This window comes from Drosophila rhopaloa, unplaced genomic scaffold, assembly GCF_018152115.1.
Source record: "Drosophila rhopaloa isolate 14029-0021.01 unplaced genomic scaffold, ASM1815211v1 contig_92, whole genome shotgun sequence".
Taxonomy (NCBI): domain Eukaryota; kingdom Metazoa; phylum Arthropoda; class Insecta; order Diptera; family Drosophilidae; genus Drosophila; species Drosophila rhopaloa.
The window spans coordinates 919,519-938,464 of NW_025335192.1; the positions used below are offsets into that span (position 1 = coordinate 919,519).

The 18,946-nt window shown below is 37.6% G+C and overlaps 1 protein-coding gene across 1 annotated transcript; it reads right to left on the reverse strand.

The window, feature by feature from the left end:
- Window positions 1-6,283: 6,283 nt before the first annotated feature.
- Window positions 6,284-11,491, reverse strand: LOC123038130. Its single transcript, XM_044461823.1, has one exon. It carries the CDS (start codon window positions 11,489-11,491, stop codon window positions 6,284-6,286), a length of 5,208 nt encoding a protein of 1,735 aa, XP_044317758.1.
- Window positions 11,492-18,946: the final 7,455 nt, after the last annotated feature.

An 18,946-nucleotide genomic window follows, 5' to 3' on the forward strand; every position in this document is an offset into this window, starting at 1 on the left:
TCCAATTTTAAGTCACTCTGTTACAAGTCCTCGGAAATCTAGAAATAACTGACATGAAAATGGGTCAAAAAATTTTCGACGTTAAATTGAAAAATTTGAATGCAGATTTTTAGAGAATCGAATCAGAAGTCTTTAGAGGTATGCCACTTTGCAATCGGCTTAAGTTTGGTTAAGTTATGGACTCTCTAAGTCCAATTTTGAGTCACTCTGTTACAAGTCCTCGGAAAACTAGAAATAACTGACATGAAAATGGGTCAAAAATTTGATCAACGTTAAATTGAAAAATTTGAATCCAGATTTTTAGAGAATCGAATCAGAAGTCTTTAGAGGTATGCCACTTTGGAATCGGCTTAAGTTTGATTAAGTTATGGACTCTCGAAGTTCAATTTTGGGTCAAAGTTAAACAAGTCAAAATAGAAATAACTGACATGAAAATGGGTGAAAAATTTGATCAAAGTTAAATTGAAAAATTTGAATGCAGATTTTTAGAGAATCGAATCAGAAGTCTTTAGAGGTATGCCACTTTGCAATCGGCTTAAGCTTGGTAAAGTTATGGAACTCTAAGTCCAATTTTGAGTCACTCTGTTACAATTCCTCGGAAAACTAGAAATAACTGACATAAAAATGGGTGAAAAATTTGATCAAAGTTAAATTGAAAAATTTGAATGCAGATTTTTAGAGAATCGAATCAGAAGTCTTTAGAGGTATGCCACTTTGCAATCGGCTTAAGTTTGGTTAAGTTATGGACTCTCTAAGTCCTATTTTGGGACAACGTTAAACAAGTCAAATTAGAAATAACTGACATGAAAATGGGTGAAAAATTTGATCAAAGTTAAATTGAAAAATTTTAATGCAGATTTTTAGAGAATCGAATCAGAAGTCTTTAGAGGTATGCCACTTTGGAATCGGCTTAAGTTTGGTAAAGTTATGGACTCTCTAAGTTCAATTTTAAGTCACTCTGTTACAAGTCCTCGGAAATCTAGAAATAACTGACATGAAAATGGGTCAAAAAATTAATCGACGTTAAATTGAAAAATTTGAATGCAGATTTTTAGAGAATCGAATCAGAAGTCTTTAGAGGTATGCCACTTTGGAATCGGCTTAAGTTTGGTAAAGTTATGGACTCTCATAGTTCAATTTTGGGTCAAAGTTAAACAAGTCAAATTAGAAATAACTGACATAAAAATGGGTGAAAAATTTGATCAAAGTTAAATTGAAAAATTTGAATGCAGATTTTTAGAGAATCGAATCAGAAGTCTTTAGAGGTATGCCACTTTGCAATCGGCTTAAGCTTGGTAAAGTTATGGAACTGTAAGTCCAATTTTGAGTCACTCTGATACAATTCCTCGGAAAAATAGAAATAACTGACATGAAAATGGGTCAAAAATTTTATTAACGTTAAATTGAAAATTTTGAATGCAGATTTTTAGAGAATCGAATCAGAACTCTTTAGAGGTATGCCACTTTGGAATCGGCTTAAGTTTGATTAAGTTATGGACTCTCGAAGTTCAATTTTGGGTCAAAGTTAAACAAGTCAAATTAGAAATAACTGACATGAAAATGGGTGAAAAATTTGATCAAAGTTAAATTGAAAAATTTGAATGCAGATTTTTAGAGAATCGAATCAGAAGTCTTTAGAGGTATGCCACTTTGGAATCGGCTTAAGTTTGGTAAAGTTATGGACTCTCTAAGTCCAATTTTAAGTCACTCTGTTACAAGTCCTCGGAAATCTAGAAATAACTGACATGAAAATGGGTCAAAAAATTTTCGACGTTAAATTGAAAAATTTGAATGCAGATTTTTAGAGAATCGAATCAGAAGTCTTTAGAGGTATGCCACTTTGCAATCGGCTTAAGTTTGGTTAAGTTATGGACTCTCTAAGTCCAATTTTGAGTCACTCTGTTACAAGTCCTCGGAAAACTAGAAATAACTGACATGAAAATGGGTCAAAAATTTGATCAACGTTAAATTGAAAAATTTGAATCCAGATTTTTAGAGAATCGAATCAGAAGTCTTTAGAGGTATGCCACTTTGGAATCGGCTTAAGTTTGATTAAGTTATGGACTCTCGAAGTTCAATTTTGGGTCAAAGTTAAACAAGTCAAAATAGAAATAACTGACATGAAAATGGGTGAAAAATTTGATCAAAGTTAAATTGAAAAATTTGAATGCAGATTTTTAGAGAATCGAATCAGAAGTCTTTAGAGGTATGCCACTTTGCAATCGGCTTAAGCTTGGTAAAGTTATGGAACTCTAAGTCCAATTTTGAGTCACTCTGTTACAATTCCTCGGAAAACTAGAAATAACTGACATAAAAATGGGTGAAAAATTTGATCAAAGTTAAATTGAAAAATTTGAATGCAGATTTTTAGAGAATCGAATCAGAAGTCTTTAGAGGTATGCCACTTTGGAATCGGCTTAAGTTTGGTAAAGTTATGGACTCTCTAAGTTCAATTTTAAGTCACTCTGTTACAAGTCCTCGGAAATCTAGAAATAACTGACATGAAAATGGGTCAAAAAATTAATCGACGTTAAATTGAAAAATTTGAATGCAGATTTTTAGAGAATCGAATCAGAAGTCTTTAGAGGTATGCCACTTTGCAATCGGCTTAAGTTTGGTTAAGTTATGGACTCTCTAAGTCCTATTTTGGGACAACGTTAAACAAGTCAAATTAGAAATAACTGACATGAAAATGGGTGAAAAATTTGATCAAAGTTAAATTGAAAAATTTTAATGCAGATTTTTAGAGAATCGAATCAGAAGTCTTTAGAGGTATGCCACTTTGGAATCGGCTTAAGTTTGGTAAAGTTATGGACTCTCTAAGTTCAATTTTAAGTCACTCTGTTACAAGTCCTCGGAAATCTAGAAATAACTGACATGAAAATGGGTCAAAAAATTAATCGACGTTAAATTGAAAAATTTGAATGCAGATTTTTAGAGAATCGAATCAGAAGTCTTTAGAGGTATGCCACTTTGGAATCGGCTTAAGTTTGGTAAAGTTATGGACTCTCATAGTTCAATTTTGGGTCAAAGTTAAACAAGTCAAATTCGAAATAACTGACATAAAAATGGGTGAAAAATTTGAATGCAGATTTTTAGAGAATCGAATCAGAAGTCTTTAGAGGTATGCCACTTTGCAATCGGCTTAAGCTTGGTAAAGTTATGGAACTCTAAGTCCAATTTTGAGTCACTCTGATACAATTCCTCGGAAAAATATAAATAACTGACATGAAAATGGGTCAAAAATTTTATTAACGTTAAATTGAAAATTTTGAATGCAGATTTTTAGAGAATCGAATCAGAACTCTTTAGAGGTATGCCACTTTGGAATCGGCTTAAGTTTGATTAAGTTATGGACTCTCGAAGTTCAATTTTGGGTCAAAGTTAAACAAGTCAAATTAGAAATAACTGACATGAAAATGGGTGAAAAATTTGATCAAAGTTAAATTGAAAAATTTGAATGCAGATTTTTAGAGAATCGAATCAGAAGTCTTTAGAGGTATGCCACTTTGGAATCGGCTTAAGTTTGGTAAAGTTATGGACTCTCTAAGTCCAATTTTAAGTCACTCTGTTACAAGTCCTCGGAAATCTAGAAATAACTGACATGAAAATGGGTCAAAAAATTTTCGACGTTAAATTGAAAAATTTGAATGCAGATTTTTAGAGAATCGAATCAGAAGTCTTTAGAGGTATGCCACTTTGCAATCGGCTTAAGTTTGGTTAAGTTATGGACTCTCTAAGTCCAATTTTGAGTCACTCTGTTACAAGTCCTCGGAAAACTAGAAATAACTGACATGAAAATGGGTCAAAAATTTGATCAACGTTAAATTGAAAAATTTGAATGCAGATTTTTAGAGAATCGAATCAGAATTCTTTAGAGGTATGCCACTTTGGAATCGGCTTAAGTTTGGTAAAGTTATGGACTCTCGAAGTTCAATTTTGGGTCAAAGTTAAACAAGTCAAAATAGAAATAACTGACATGAAAATGGGTGAAAAATTTGATCAAAGTTAAATTGAAAAATTTGAATGCAGATTTTTAGAGAATCGAATCAGAAGTCTTTAGAGGTATGCCACTTTGCAATCGGCTTAAGCTTGGTAAAGTTATGGAACTCTAAGTCCAATTTTGAGTCACTCTGTTACAATTCCTCGGAAAACTAGAAATAACTGACATGAAAATGGGTCCAAAATTTGATCAACGTTAAATTGAAAAATTTGAATGCAGATTTTTAGAGAATCGAATCAGAAGTCTTTAGAGGTATGCCACTTTGGAATCGGCTTAAGTTTGGTTAAGTTATGGAACTCTAAGTCCAATTTTGAGACGCTCTTTTACAAGTCATCGGAAAATTAGAAATAACTCACATGAAAATGGGTCAAAAAATTAATCGACGTTAAATTGAAAAATTTGAATGCAGATTTTTAGAGAATCGAATCAGAAGTCTTTAGAGGTATGCCACTTTGCAATCGGGTTAAGCTTGGTAAAGTTATGGACTCTCGAAGTTCAATTTTGGGTCAAAGTTAAACAAGTCAAATTAGAAATAACTGACATGAAAATGGGTCAAAAATTTGATCAACGTTAAATTGAAAAATTTGAATGCAGATTTTTAGAGAATCGAATCAGAAGTCTTTAGAGGTATGCCACTTTGGAATCGGCTTAAGTTTGATTAAGTTATGGACTCTCGAAGTTCAATTTTGGGTCAAAGTTAAACAAGTCAAATTAGAAATAACTGACATGAAAATGGGTCAAAAATTTGATCAACGTTAAATTGAAAAATTTGAATGCAGATTTTTAGAGAATCGAATCAGAAGTCTTTAGAGGTATGCCACTTTGGAATCGGCTTAAGTTTGATTAAGTTATGGACTCTCGAAGTTCAATTTTGGGTCAAAGTTAAACAAGTCAAATTAGAAATAACTGACATAAAAATGGGTGAAAAATTTGATCAACGTTAAATTGAAAAATTTGAATGCAGATTTTTAGAGAATCGAATCAGAAGTCTTTAGAGGTATGCCACTTTGGAATCGGCTTAAGTTTGGTTAAGTTATGGAACTCTAAGTCCAATTTTGAGACGCTCTTTTACAAGTCATCGGAAAATTAGAAATAACTCACATGAAAATGGGTCAAAAAATTAATCGACGTTAAATTGAAAAATTTGAATGCAGATTTTTAGAGAATCGAATCAGAAGTCTTTAGAGGTATGCCACTTTGCAATCGGCTTAAGCTTGGTAAAGTTATGGACTCTCGAAGTTCAATTTTGGGTCAAAGTTAAACAAGTCAAATTAGAAATAACTGACATGAAAATGGGTCAAAAATTTGATCAACGTTAAATTGAAAAATTTGAATGCAGATTTTTAGAGAATCGAATCAGAAGTCTTTAGAGGTATGCCACTTTGGAATCGGCTTAAGTTTGATTAAGTTATGGACTCTCGAAGTTCAATTTTGGGTCAAAGTTAAACAAGTCAAATTAGAAATAACTGACATGAAAATGGGTCAAAAATTTGATCAACGTTAAATTGAAAAATTTGAATGCAGATTTTTAGAGAATCGAATCAGAAGTCTTTAGAGGTATGCAACTTTGCAATCGGCTTAAGTTTGGTTAATTTATGGACTCTCTAAGTCCTATTTTGGGACAACGTTAAACAAGTCAAATTAGAAATAACTGACATGAAAATGGGTGAAAAATTTGATCAAAGTTAAATTGAACAAGAAAGGAAAGCTAACTTCGGGCGGAGCCGAAGTTGATATACCCTTGCAGAATACTCTGTAAATTATATTCTCCAAAATTATTCATATGATGCATTCTTAATACTCATAAAAAATCCCAACTTTCTAACTTTAAAAACACCAAAGTTATGGCATTTCCAATAGTTCAGTTATATGGCAGCTATAGGATATAGTCGGCCGATCCTTATGAAGTTTGGTAGGTCGGATTGATTGGCCAAAAATAAAACCCATAGAAAATCCCAATCCTTCCTAACTTAACAAACACCAAAGTTATGGCATTTCCGATCAATCAGTTATATGGCGGTGATGGTGAATAGATCACGCTAAAATGGTTTGTAAGACCACCTTCAAATTGGGTTGATAGAATATTAGTCAATTAGTTCACAATAGGAATATACGCTTTTATTTCACATGTTGACAGCTCGTGGTCAGGAAGAAGAGAGCGAGACCGATAACAAAGTGAGACCAGACCATCTCAAGAAAAGAATATCTTACATGCTATTAAATATACTAGATTATTATAATTATTAGTGAGGTTCCTCAACATCCCGGCCCACCCTGAAACTAAGTTTCTGAATTAGGCAGGATGGCAATTTTAGAAATGGGTCTAACAAGTTCTCCTGATGAAGTTCGCAGCTTTACGGCCCGTACCAGCCCGTCCTTGCCTGGGTAGACTTCAATTATGCGCGCCAAAGTCCAAGCGGCGGGGGGTGTGTTTGAATCCTTGATGATCGCCATATCCCCAGTAGCAATGTTCTTCCTTTCCGTATTCCACTTTGGGCGCTGTTGAAGTGTAGTGAGGTACTCCTGATGCCATCTCTTCCAAAAGCCTTGTAGCATTGCCTGTACATTTTGCCAGTAATCCAGTCGGTTAACTGCTATGTGGCCAAGATCGCCCTCTGGAACTGATGTATAAGGGCGTCCAATCAGCAGATGTGCGGGTGACAAGTAGGAAACCTCGATGTCTGACGTAGCGAAGAGAGGGCGTGAATTGACGACGGATTCAATTTGAGCCAGAAGGGTGTGCATTTGCTCAAATGTGAGGATAGAATTCCCGATGACACGACGCAGATGAAGCTTTACGGAGCGAACAGCTGATTCCCATTTTCCGCCCCAGTGGGGTGCGTGCGGTGGTATAAAACTCCATTTGATACCCTCACTGGCCAACGCTTGGGTTACTTGAGTGTTATGCTGCTGCGACAGGATGAGCTTATACATTTCGTCTAACACCTTCTTTGCTCCCACAAAGTTGCGACCGTTGTCGCTGAAGATGTGGGTACACTTGCCTCGACGGGAGATAAAACGACGAAGTGCAGCGAGAAATGTCTCCGTGCTGAGATCTGTAGCCAACTCCAAGTGGATTGCGGAGGTCACTAGGCAGACGAATAGACAAATGTATCCCTTTTCCTTTCGTGGATTCCGTCCCTTGTGCACCTTGAGTAGAAGCGGTCCGGCATAGTCGCACCCAGTATTTTCAAATGGGTATGCTTGACGTACCCGAACGGCTGGCAAGTCAGCCATGTATTGATCAGTTGTTTTGTGGCGTTGGCGAAAACATTTGAGACAAGCATGTGTAAGCTTGCGAATCATGTTGCGTGCGCCAACTATCCAATATTGTTGGCGAACGATGACGAAAAGTGCTGTTACACCTGGATGAAGATGTATCCTGTGCTCGTGTTCCAAAATTAGCAGAGAAATGCGATGATGTTTCGGCAGAATAATTGGATGCTTGACTTCCTCCGGTAGTAGCGAGTTTGAGAGGCGCCCACCTACACGAAGCAGGCCATTCTTGCAAACCATGGGTGAGAGTGTTCGAAGTGTTGACGAATTTGCAACAGCTTTTCCCCTTTGCAACAGGTGTAGATCGGATGAGAAGCTTCCTTGAGCGTGCCTTAGACAATAAATGCGGGCCTCGCTGATTTCCTCAAACGTGAGTGTGAGGTTTGACGGAATCCGTTTCTTCATTCTTCGATGCATAAACCGTAAAACATAAGCAGTGCAGCGAATCAGCTTGGTCCAGGAAGAAACTCGAAACGATAGACACTCAATCGGGGACGCTTCAGGTTCAGGTTCAACACGGCTGGATAGTGAAGAGGATTTCAGCCCGTCCATTATGGGCGTGTCCAAAATTGTTGTGGGATTGTTGCCACTACGCAGCTTTGAAGCAAGCAGATCGTTGAGGTGTAGCCAATGTGGTCCATTCCACCACAGCTCATAGCTCATGAGATTGGCTGCTAGCATTCCCCTCGATGCGCAATCGGCAGGGTTATCCTTTGAGCCAACGTGATGCCATGCGCTGCGTGGTATGACATCCAGGATCTCCGAAGTACGGTTGGCGATAAAGGTTTTCAGCTTCGATGGGGTGTGCGACAGCCACGAAAGGACAATCGTGGAATCGCACCAAGCATGCACAACTATATCCTTGTGATGCAAGCCTTCTTTAACAGCCCGGAGAAGGCGAGTGAGCAATAGTGCACCACAGAGTTCCAGCCGTGGAAGACTTTGTTGCTTTAGTGGCGCAACGCGTGTTTTAGCTGCCATAAGGGACACCAAGCAGGTGCCGTCCGCGTTGCTTACACGGCTGTAGACGACAGCGGAATATGCCTTTATAGATGCATCTAAAAATCCATGTAATTCGATTTTTTCCGATTCGTTGTGTACATAACGTGGAATCCTTAGGTTTGTTATGTAGTTGATATCGTCGCGACAGGTCTGCCACCACTCAGCCAGCTTCGGTGGGAGTTTGGAATCCCAGTCCAGGTCAAGTAGCCAGAGTTCTTGAAAAAGGATCTTGAACTGCACTACCACAGGCGCCAGAATACCTAAAGGATCAAAAATTCGTGAGACATCTGACAATACTTGCCGCTTAGTAGCATCTGGCTCCGTAGACAGTGAAGCTTTGTAGGACAGGACGTCGTCTTGGGGATTCCATAGCATTCCTAAAACTTTAACCGCACTGGTTATCTGGAGCTCGTCTTGCCGGGTGTGGCTGATGACGCTGCTGTTAGACACCCATTTGCCAAGCTCAAGCTTAGCCTTGGACATCAACTGGATGAGTTCGTCGCGGCAGCTAAGTAGTTCGTCTTCAGTTTCAGCGCCGGTGAGGACATCGTCTACGTAAAAGTCCTCAAGCACAATTTTTGAGGCTGTGGGAAACTCATCGTGGTGGTCTCGCGCTAGTTGTTCCAGTACAGCAAGAAACGGTGCACAGCTTGTTCCATAGGTGACTGTACAGAGTTGAAAGTGTTGAAGAGGATCTTTCGGAGCTTCTCTCCATACGATCCGTTGAAAGTTGCGGTGCTGAGGGGCAACCCAGATCTGGCGAAACATTTTAACTATGTCCGCCGAAAACACAAACTTGTGCATTCGAAAGCGAAGGCATACATGAAAAAGGTTGCGTTGTATGCTGGGTCCGATGTGTAAGGCGTCATTTAGAGCATGTCCGTTTACGTCTTCAAATGACCCGTCAAATACCACGCGCAGCTTCTTTCCTAGAACTGGGTGGTGTGGCATGTAAAATGTTTTGGCTGATGTGTTGCATTCTTCAGGGGCCAGCTTACGCATATGACCTAGGCTTAGATACTCGTTCATAAATTTTGAATATTGCTTGCGTAGCTCCAAATCACGCTGCAAGCGACGTTCCACAGCATAGAAGCGCGAGACAGCGCCCTGCAGGCTGTCTCCGAACTCTTGGCATTCGTGTTTAAAAGGCAATTCAACGATGTATTTGCCGTCTGGGTCTCGGGAATGTGTGGTCAGAAAGTGCTGCTCCACCTTTTCGTGCGAAGGGTCTCGTTGTGTATGCTCAGTGTTATCCTCGATCTCCCAAAAGCGTTGAAGAGAGGCGTTTATGTCAACAGTAGTCATGAGCGTGTTGGCGGTTGATGGATGCGGCATTGCAACGGAAGTGATTATCCATCCAAAGATTGAGCTGATGGCAATAATATTTCCAGCGGTGTCATATTTTTTATCACCTGACAAAACGGACCAAATTTGTTCGTTTCCCAGTAAAATGTCTACAGATGAAGATGTGTTAAACGAAGTATCAGCTAACTGGAGTCCATCGTAGATCCTTAAAGCTTTTTCGTCAATGTCGTCCCGCTGAAGTGATGATGTGATTTTGCCCAGCACATGGGCTGCGACAACAATCGTCTGGAGTGACACCATTGACTTGATATGCAGCGTTGCCAATCCTCTTGTAGTTTCGGCCTTGACGGAAGATATTCCGGAAACTAGTATTCTTGAGGGTGAACGTGCAAGCCCAAGTGCGTTGACGCATCGTTCAGAAACGTAGGATAGCTCAGAGCCGCTATCCAAAAGCACACGGCAAATTGTGTAAGTCCCTTTAGAGTTTTGGACATACACCAAAGCTGTGGGCAATGTGCTTCTTTTGAGTCCCGGTGACTGTGTTAATGAGCTGCTGTTTTGCGTCTGGGCGACCAAAGTTGAGCTACATCCAGAAGTTTGAGGACTGGCCTGTGCAGTGTCCGCAGGAGCAACTGTCATGGAATCCATGTTTTCAGGATGTACAAGAGAATGATGACGGCCATTGCAGTGCTTGCACGAATGTTTCGATTGACATTGTGAAGATCGGTGGCCAGGGCGTAGGCAATTGAAGCAAAGCGACTTTCCTTTCACAAAGGAGCGCCGATGTTCAGTGTTCAGATTTTGAAATTGAGAGCATCTATACAGCTGATGGTCAGCAGAGCCACACTTACCACAATTGCCACGGTTCACTGCAATAAGTGCGCGCTTCGCTTTGGCAGGCTTGTCCGTGTGGCTGCCAGGATCGAGTTTGATTGCCGATGTAGCTTGGCTTAATTCAAAATCCTCGCAACGATCATCAAGGAATCTAAACAAGTCGGCAACGGTTGGTGTCGCTGAGCCTCTGGTGTCCTCAATCCACTTCCTTCTAGAGTCGGGATCAATTTTAGCCAGTACAAGATGAATCACCCAGCAGTCACGGCTGGTCTCCCCAACTGCATCTAGGCCACGAATGATTTCATTGGCGCCATCAGTAAGTTTGCGTAGATTAGACACCTCGCCGTTGGGTGCAGCAGCCAGTGCCATGAAAGTGTCCAGTAAGGAGTTCACGATATGCCTTGGGCGATCATAGTGATCATTGAGGCGTTCCCATGCTGAATCATAAGCTGATTCCGTAATGGACATGTGACTGAGAAGATTGGCCGCTTCACCAACTATGAAAGACTTAAGGTAGTGAAACTTCTGAATCTTTCCCAGGTGGGTCTTGTTGTGGACGGTGCTCTCGTAAATGTCCTTAAAGGCTGGCCATTCCTTGTAGTCTCCACCAAAGGGTTTGATGTGGATTTTCGGCAACGGGTTTTCAGTTAAACAAACTGCAGCAGGCGGCGGCGTGGCCAAGGTAGATGCTCCGTTCTCAGAAAGTCGCTGCAAGAACTCACTTTGCTGTTGCAGCAATATGGCCATGTTGTGATCCGCTTGAGGTATGGCGCTTGGCTGAAGGTCGCTCTTTAACGACGCGAATAAGGTAAGCGCGCGCAGGTACTTCTCCTCATAGGCTTGGAAGTCTTCGGTAGGATCCTCGAAACCCTCCACATTATCGTACACGTGCATTTCGTCAGTGATCTCCTCAAGGCTTCTGAAGGCTTGATTTAGCCGGGCCAGCATGGCATCGACTCCGGAGTAAGTGCTCTGTGGAGGTGGATTCTCAATGTAATTGACCAAGCGAGTTACGGTCGCCTTTAGCCGACCACGTGCTTGGGTAAGGCGTTTAAGCGTCTGTTGCTCCATAGTGTGTAGATATACTTAAACAGTTTGTAGATGCGGAAGTATCCGGCTCGAAGGACCAGACAATGATGGTGAATAGATCACGCTAAAATGGTTTGTAAGACCACCTTCAAATTGGGTTGATAGAATATTAGTCAATTAGTTCACAATAGGAATATACGCTTTTATTTCACATGTTGACAGCTCGTGGTCAGGAAGAAGATAGAGAGACCGATAACAAAGTGAGACCAGACCATCTCAAGAAAAGAATATCTTACATGCTATTAAATATACTAGATTATTATAATTATTAGTGAGGTTCCTCAACAGGCGGCTATAGGATATAGTCGGCCGATCCTTATGAAGTTTGGTAGGTCGGATTGATTGGCCAAAAATAAAACCCATAGAAAATCCCAACTTCCTAACTTAACAAACACCAAAGTTATGGCATTTCCGATCAATCAGTTATATGGCGGCTATAGGATATAGTCGGCCGATCCTTATGAAATTTGGTAGGTCGGATTGATTGGCCAAATATAAAACCCATAGAAAATCCTAACTTCCTAACTTTACAAACACCAAAGTTATGGCACTTCCGATCAATAAGTTATATGGCAGCTATAAGATATAGTTGGCCGATCCTTATGAAATTTGGTAAGTCGGATTGATTGGTCAAATATAAAACCCGTAGAAAATTAAAACTTCCTAACTTTACAAACACCAAAGTTATGGCATTTCCGATCAATCAGTTATATGGCAGCTATAGGATATAGTCGGCCGATCCCGGCCGTTCCGACATATATACTGCGTGCAAAGGAAAGAAGGGTGTGTGCAAAGTTTCAATTCGATATCTTTAAAACTGAGAGACTAGTTCGCGTAGAAACAGACAGACGGATAGACAGACGGACAGACAGACGGACAGGCAGACGGACAGACAGACGGACAGACGGACAGACAGACGGACAGACAGACGGACAGACGGACATGGCTATATCAACTCAGGAGGTGATCCTGATCAAGAATATATATACTTTATAGGGTCGGAGATGTCTCCTTCACTGCGTTGCACACTTTTGACCAAAATTATAATACCCTCTGCAAGGGTATAAAAATTTGAATGCAGATTTTTAGAGAATCGAATCAGAAGTCTTTAGAGGTATGCCACTTTGGAATCGACTTAAGTTTGGTAAAGTTATGGACTCTCTAAGTCCAATTTTGAGTCACTCTGTTACAAGTCCTCGGAAACCTAGAAATAACTGACATGAAAATGGGTCAAAAATTTGATCAACGTTAAATTGAAAAATTTGAATGCAGATTTTTAGAGAATCGAATCAGAAGCCTTTAGAGGTATGCCACTTTGGAATCGGCTTAAGTTTGATTAAGTTATGGACTCTCGAAGTTCAATTTTGGGTCAAAGTTAAACAAGTCAAATTAGAAATAACTGACATGAAAATGGGTGAAAAATTTGATCAAAGTTAAATTGAAAAATTTGAATGCAGATTTTTAGAGAATCGAATCAGAAGTCTTTAGAGGTATGCCACTTTGCAATCGGCTTAAGCTTGGTAAAGTTATGGAACTCTAAGTCCAATTTTGAGTCACTCTGTTACAATTCCTCGGAAAACTAGAAATAACTGACATGAAAATGGGTCCAAAATTTGATCAACGTTAAATTGAAAAATTTGAATGCAGATTTTTAGAGAATCGAATCAGAAGTCTTTAGAGGTATGCGGCTTTGGAATCGGCTTAAGTTTGGTAAAGTTATGGACTCTCGAAGTTCAATTTTGGGTCAAAGTTAAACAAGTCAAATTAGAAATAACTGACATAAAAATGGGTGAAAAATTTGATCAAAGTTAAATTGAAAAATTTGAAGGCAGATTTTTAGAGAATCGAATCAGAAGTCTTTAGAGGTATGCCACTTTGCAATCGGCTTAAGCTTGGTAAAGTTATGGAACTCTAAGTCCAATTTTGAGTCAATCGGTTACAATTCCTCGGAAAAGTAGAAATAACTGACATGAAAATGAGTCAAAAATTTGATCAACGTTAAATTGAAAAATTTGAATGCAGATTTTTAGAGAATCGAATCAGAAGTCTTTAGAGGTATGCCACTTTGCAATCGGCTTAAGCTTGGTAAAGTTATGGAACTCTAAGTCCAATTTTGAGTCAATCTGTTACAATTCCTCGGAAAAGTAGAAATAACTGACATGAAAATGGGTGAAAAATTTGATCAAAGTTAAATTGAAAAATTTGAATACAGATTTTTAGAGAATCGAATCAGAAGTCTTTATAGGTATGCCACTTTGGAATCGACTTAAGTTTGGTAAAGTTATGGACTCTCTAAGTCCAATTTTGAGTCACTCTGTTACAAGTCCTCGGAAAACTAGAAATAACTGACATGAAAATGGGTCAAAAATTTGATCAACGTTAAATTGAAAAATTTGAATGCAGATTTTTACAGAATCGAATCAGAAGTCTTTAGAGGTATGCCACTTTGCAATCGGCTTAAGCTTGGTAAAGTTATGGACTCTCGAAGTTCAATTTTGGTTCAAAGTTAAACAAGTCAAATTAGAAATAACTGACATAAAAATGGGTGAAAAATTTGATCAAAGTTAAATTGAACAAGAGAGAACGCTATAGTCGGGTGCCCCGACTATCAGATACCCGTTACTCAGGTAAAGGGAGTGCGAGGGAGATGGAGATAGAAACTTTGATCACGCATAACTTTTTAACGAATGGTCCGATTTGAAAAATTTCTTCTACATTTCGATAGGTATTGATAAACACAATAAAACTGGATTTTTACTTTTCCGAAATATTTAAATTTTTAAAATCGTATATAAGCGATTGTGGGCGTTAAAGGGGGCGTGGCACCATTTTGAAACAAACTTGCGCTGCGTAGGAACTCCTAGAATCTGCATGCAAAATGCCAATCTTCTAGCTTTTATAGTTTCCGAGATCTCAGCGTTCATACGGACAGACAGACAGACGGACAGACAGACGGACAGACGGACAGACGGACATGGCTAGATCGACTCGGCTAGTGACCCTGATCAAGAATATATATACTTTATAGGGTCGGAAACGCTTCCTTCTACCTGTTACATACTTTTGCACGAATACAATATACCCTTTTACTCTACGAGTAACGGGTATAAAAATTTGAATGCAGATTTTTAGAGAATCGAATCAGAAGTCTTTAGAGGTATGCCACTTTGCAATCGGCTTAAGCTTGGTAAAGTTATGGAACTCTAAGTCCAATTTTGAGTCAATCTGTTACAATTCCTCGGAAAAGTAGAAATAACTGACATGAAAATGGGTGAAAAATTTGATCAAAGTTAAATTGAAAAATTTGAATGCAGATTTTTAGAGAATCGAATCAGAAGTCTTTAGAGGTATGCCACTTTGCAATCGGCTTAAGTTTGGTTAAGTTATGGACTCTCTAAGTCCTATTTTGGGACAACGTTAAACAAGTCAAATTAGAAATAATTGACATGAAAATGGGTGAAAAATTTGATCAACGTTAAATTGAAAAATTTGAATACAGATTTTTAGAGAATCGAATCAGAAGTTTTTATAGGTATGCCACTTTGGAATCGACTTAAGTTTGGTAAAGTTATGGACTCTCTAAGTCCAATTTTGAGTCACTCTGTTACAAGTCCTCGGAAAACTAGAAATAACTGACATGAAAATGGGTCAAAAATTTGATCAACGTTAAATTGAAAAATTTGAATACAGATTTTTAGAGAATCGAATCAGAAGTCTTTATAGGTATGCCACTTTGGAATCGGCTTAAGTTTGATTAAGTTATGGACTCTCGAAGTTCAATTTTGGGTCAAAGTTAAACAAGTCAAATTAGAAATAACTGACATGAAAATGGGTGAAAAATTTGATCAAAGTTAAATTGAAAAATTTGAATGCAGATTTTTAGAGAATCGAATCAGAAGTCTTTAGAGGTATGCCACTTTGCAATCGGCTTAAGCTTGGTAAAGTTATGGAACTCTAAGTCCAATTTTGAGTCACTCTGTTACAATTCCTCGGAAAACTAGAAATAACTGACATGAAAATGAGTCAAAAATTTGATCAACGTTAAATTGAAAAATTTGAATGCAGATTTTTAGAGAATCGAATCAGAAGTCTTTAGAGGTATGCGGCTTTGGAATCGGCTTAAGTTTGGTAAAGTTATGGACTCTCGAAGTTCAATTTTGGGTCAAAACTAAACAAGTCAAATTAAAAATAACTGACATGAAAATGGGTGAAAAATTTGATCAAAGTTAAATTGAAAAATTTGAATGCAGATTTTTAGAGAATCGAATCAGAAGTCTTTAGAGGTATGCCACTTTGCAATCGGCTTAAGCTTGGTAAAGTTATGGAACTCTAAGTCCAATTTTGAGTCAATCTGTTACAATTCCTCGGAAAAGTAGAAATAACTGACATGAAAATGGGTCAAAAATTTGATCAACGTTAAATTGAAAAATTTGAATGCAGATTTTTAGAGAATCGAATCAGAAGTCTTTAGAGGTATGCCACTTTGGAATCGGCTTAAGTTTGATTAAGTTATGGACTCTCGAAGTTCAATTTTGGGTCAAAGTTAAACAAGTCAAATTAGAAATAACTGACATGAAAATGGGTGAAAAATTTGATCAAAGTTAAATTGAAAAATTTGAATGCAGATTTTTAGAGAATCGAATCAGAAGTCTTTAGAGGTATGCCACTTTGCAATCGGCTTAAGCTTGGTAAAGTTATGGAACTCTAAGTCCAATTTTGAGTCACTCTGTTACAATTCCTCGGAAAACTAGAAATAACTGACATGAAAATGAGTCAAAAATTTGATCAACGTTAAATTGAAAAATTTGAATGCAGATTTTTAGAGAATCGAATCAGAAGTCTTTAGAGGTATGCGGCTTTGGAATCGGCTTAAGTTTGGTATAGTTATGGACTCTCGAAGTTCAATTTTGGGTCAAAACTAAACAAGTCAAATTAGAAATAACTGACATGAAAATGGGTGAAAAATTTGATCAAAGTTAAATTGAAAAATTTGAATGCAGATTTTTAGAGAATCGAATCAGAAGTCTTTAGAGGTATGCCACTTTGGAATCGACTTAAGTTTGGTAAAGTTATGGACGCTCTAAGTCCAATTTTGAGTCACTCTGTTACAAGTCCTCGGAAAACTAGAAATAACTGACATGAAAATGGGTCAAAAATTTGATCAACGTTAAATTGAAAAATTTGAATCCAGATTTTTAGAGAATCGAATCAGAAGTCTTTAGAGGTATGCCACTTTGTAATCGGCTTAAGTTTGATTAAGTTATGGACTCTCGAAGTTCAATTTTGGGTCAAAGTTAAACAAGTCAAATTAGAAATAACTGACATGAAAATGGGTGAAAAATTTGATCAAAGTTAAATTGAAAAATTTGAATGCAGATTTTTAGAGAATCGAATCAGAAGTCTTTAGAGGTATGCCACTTTGCAATCGGCTTAAGCTTGGTAAAGTTATGGAACTCTAAGTCCAATTTTGAGTCAATCTGTTACAATTCCTCGGAAAAGTAGAAATAACTGACATGAAAATGGGTCAAAAATTTGATCAACGTTAAATTGAAAAATTTGAATCCAGATTTTTAGAGAATCGAATCAGAAGTCTTTAGAGGTAGGCCACTTTGGAATCGGCTTAAGTTTGATTAAGTTATGGACTCTCGAAGTTCAATTTTGGGTCAAAGTTAAACAAGTCAAATTAGAAATAACTGACATGAAAATGGGTGAAAAATTTGATCAAAGTTAAATTGAAAAATTTGAATACAGATTTTTAGAGAATCGAATCAGAAGTCTTTATAGGTATGCCACTTTGGAATCGACTTAAGTTTGGTAAAGTTATGGACTCTCTAAGTCTAATTTTGAGTCACTCTGTTACAAGTCCTCGGAAAACTAGAAATAACTGACATGAAAATGGGTCAAAAATTTGATCAACGTTAAATTGAAAAATTTGAATCCAGATTTTTAGAGAATCGAATCAGAAGTCTTTAGAGGTAGGCCACTTTGGAATCGGCTTAAGTTTGATTAAGTTATGGACTCTCGAAGTTCAATTTTGGGTCAAAGTTAAACAAGTCAAATTAGAAATAACTGACATGAAAATGGGTGAAAAATTTGATCAAAGTTAAATTGAAAAATTTGAATGCAGATTTTTAGAGAATCGAATCAGAAGTCTTTAGAGGTATGCCACTTTGCAATCGGCTTAAGCTTGGTAAAGTTATGGAACTCTAAGTCCAATTTTGAGTCACTCTGTTACAAGTCCTCGGAAATCTAGAAATAACTGACATGAAAATGGGTCAAAAAATTAATCGACGTTAAATTGAAAAATTTGAATGCAGATTTTTAGAGAATCGAATCAGAAGTCTTTAGAGGTATGCCACTTTGGAATCGGCTTAAGTTTGGTAAAGTTATGGACTCTCGAAGTTCAATTTTGGGTCAAAGTTAAACAAGTCAAATTAGAAATAACTGACATAAAAATGGGTGAAAAATTTGATCAAAGTTAAATTGAAAAATTTGAATGCAGATTTTTAGAGAATCGAATCAGAAGTCTTTAGAGGTATGCCACTTTGCAATCGGCTTAAGCTTGGTAAAGTTATGGAACTCTAAGTCCAATTTTGAGTCAATCTGTTACAATTCCTCGGAAAAGTAGAAATAACTGACATGAAAATGGGTGAAAAATTTGATCAAAGTTAAATTGAAAAATTTGAATGCAGATTTTTAGAGAATCGAATCAGAAGTCTTTAGAGGTATGCCACTTTGCAATCGGCTTAAGTTTGGTTAAGTTATGGACTCTCTAAGTCCTATTTTGGGACAACGTTAAACAAGTCAAATTAGAAATAATTGACATGAAAATGGGTGAAAAATTTGATCAAAGTTAAATTGAAAAATTTGAATACAGATTTTTAGAGAATCGAATCAGAAGTTTTTATAGGTATGCCACTTTGGAATCGACTTAAGTTTGGTAAAGTTATGGACTCTCTAAGTCCAATTTTGAGTCACTTTGTTACAAGTCCTCGGAAAACTAGAAATAACTGACATGAAAATGGGTCAAAAATTTTATCAACGTTAAATTGAAAAATTTGAATACAGATTTTTAGAGAATCGAATCAGAAGTCTTTATAGGTATGCCACTTTGGAATCGGCTTAAGTTTGATTAAGTTATGGACTCTCGAAGTTCAATTTTGGGTCAAAGTTAAACAAGTCAAATTAGAAATAACTGACATGAAAATGGGTGAAAAATTTGATCAAAGTTAAATTGAAAAATTTGAATGCAGATTTTTAGAGAATCGAATCAGAAGTCTTTAGAGGTATGCCACTTTGCAATCGGCTTAAGCTTGGTAAAGTTATGGAACTCTAAGTCCAATTTTGAGTCACTCTGTTACAATTCCTCGGAAAACTAGAAATAACTGACATGAAAATGAGTCAAAAATTTGATCAACGTTAAATTGAAAAATTTGA

Bases quoted from the DNA above. Each gene is read 5' to 3' on its own strand.
- LOC123038130 (XM_044461823.1), bottom strand. From the start codon at position 11,491: ATGGAGCAACAGACGCTTAAACGCCTTACCCAAGCACGTGGTCGGCTA.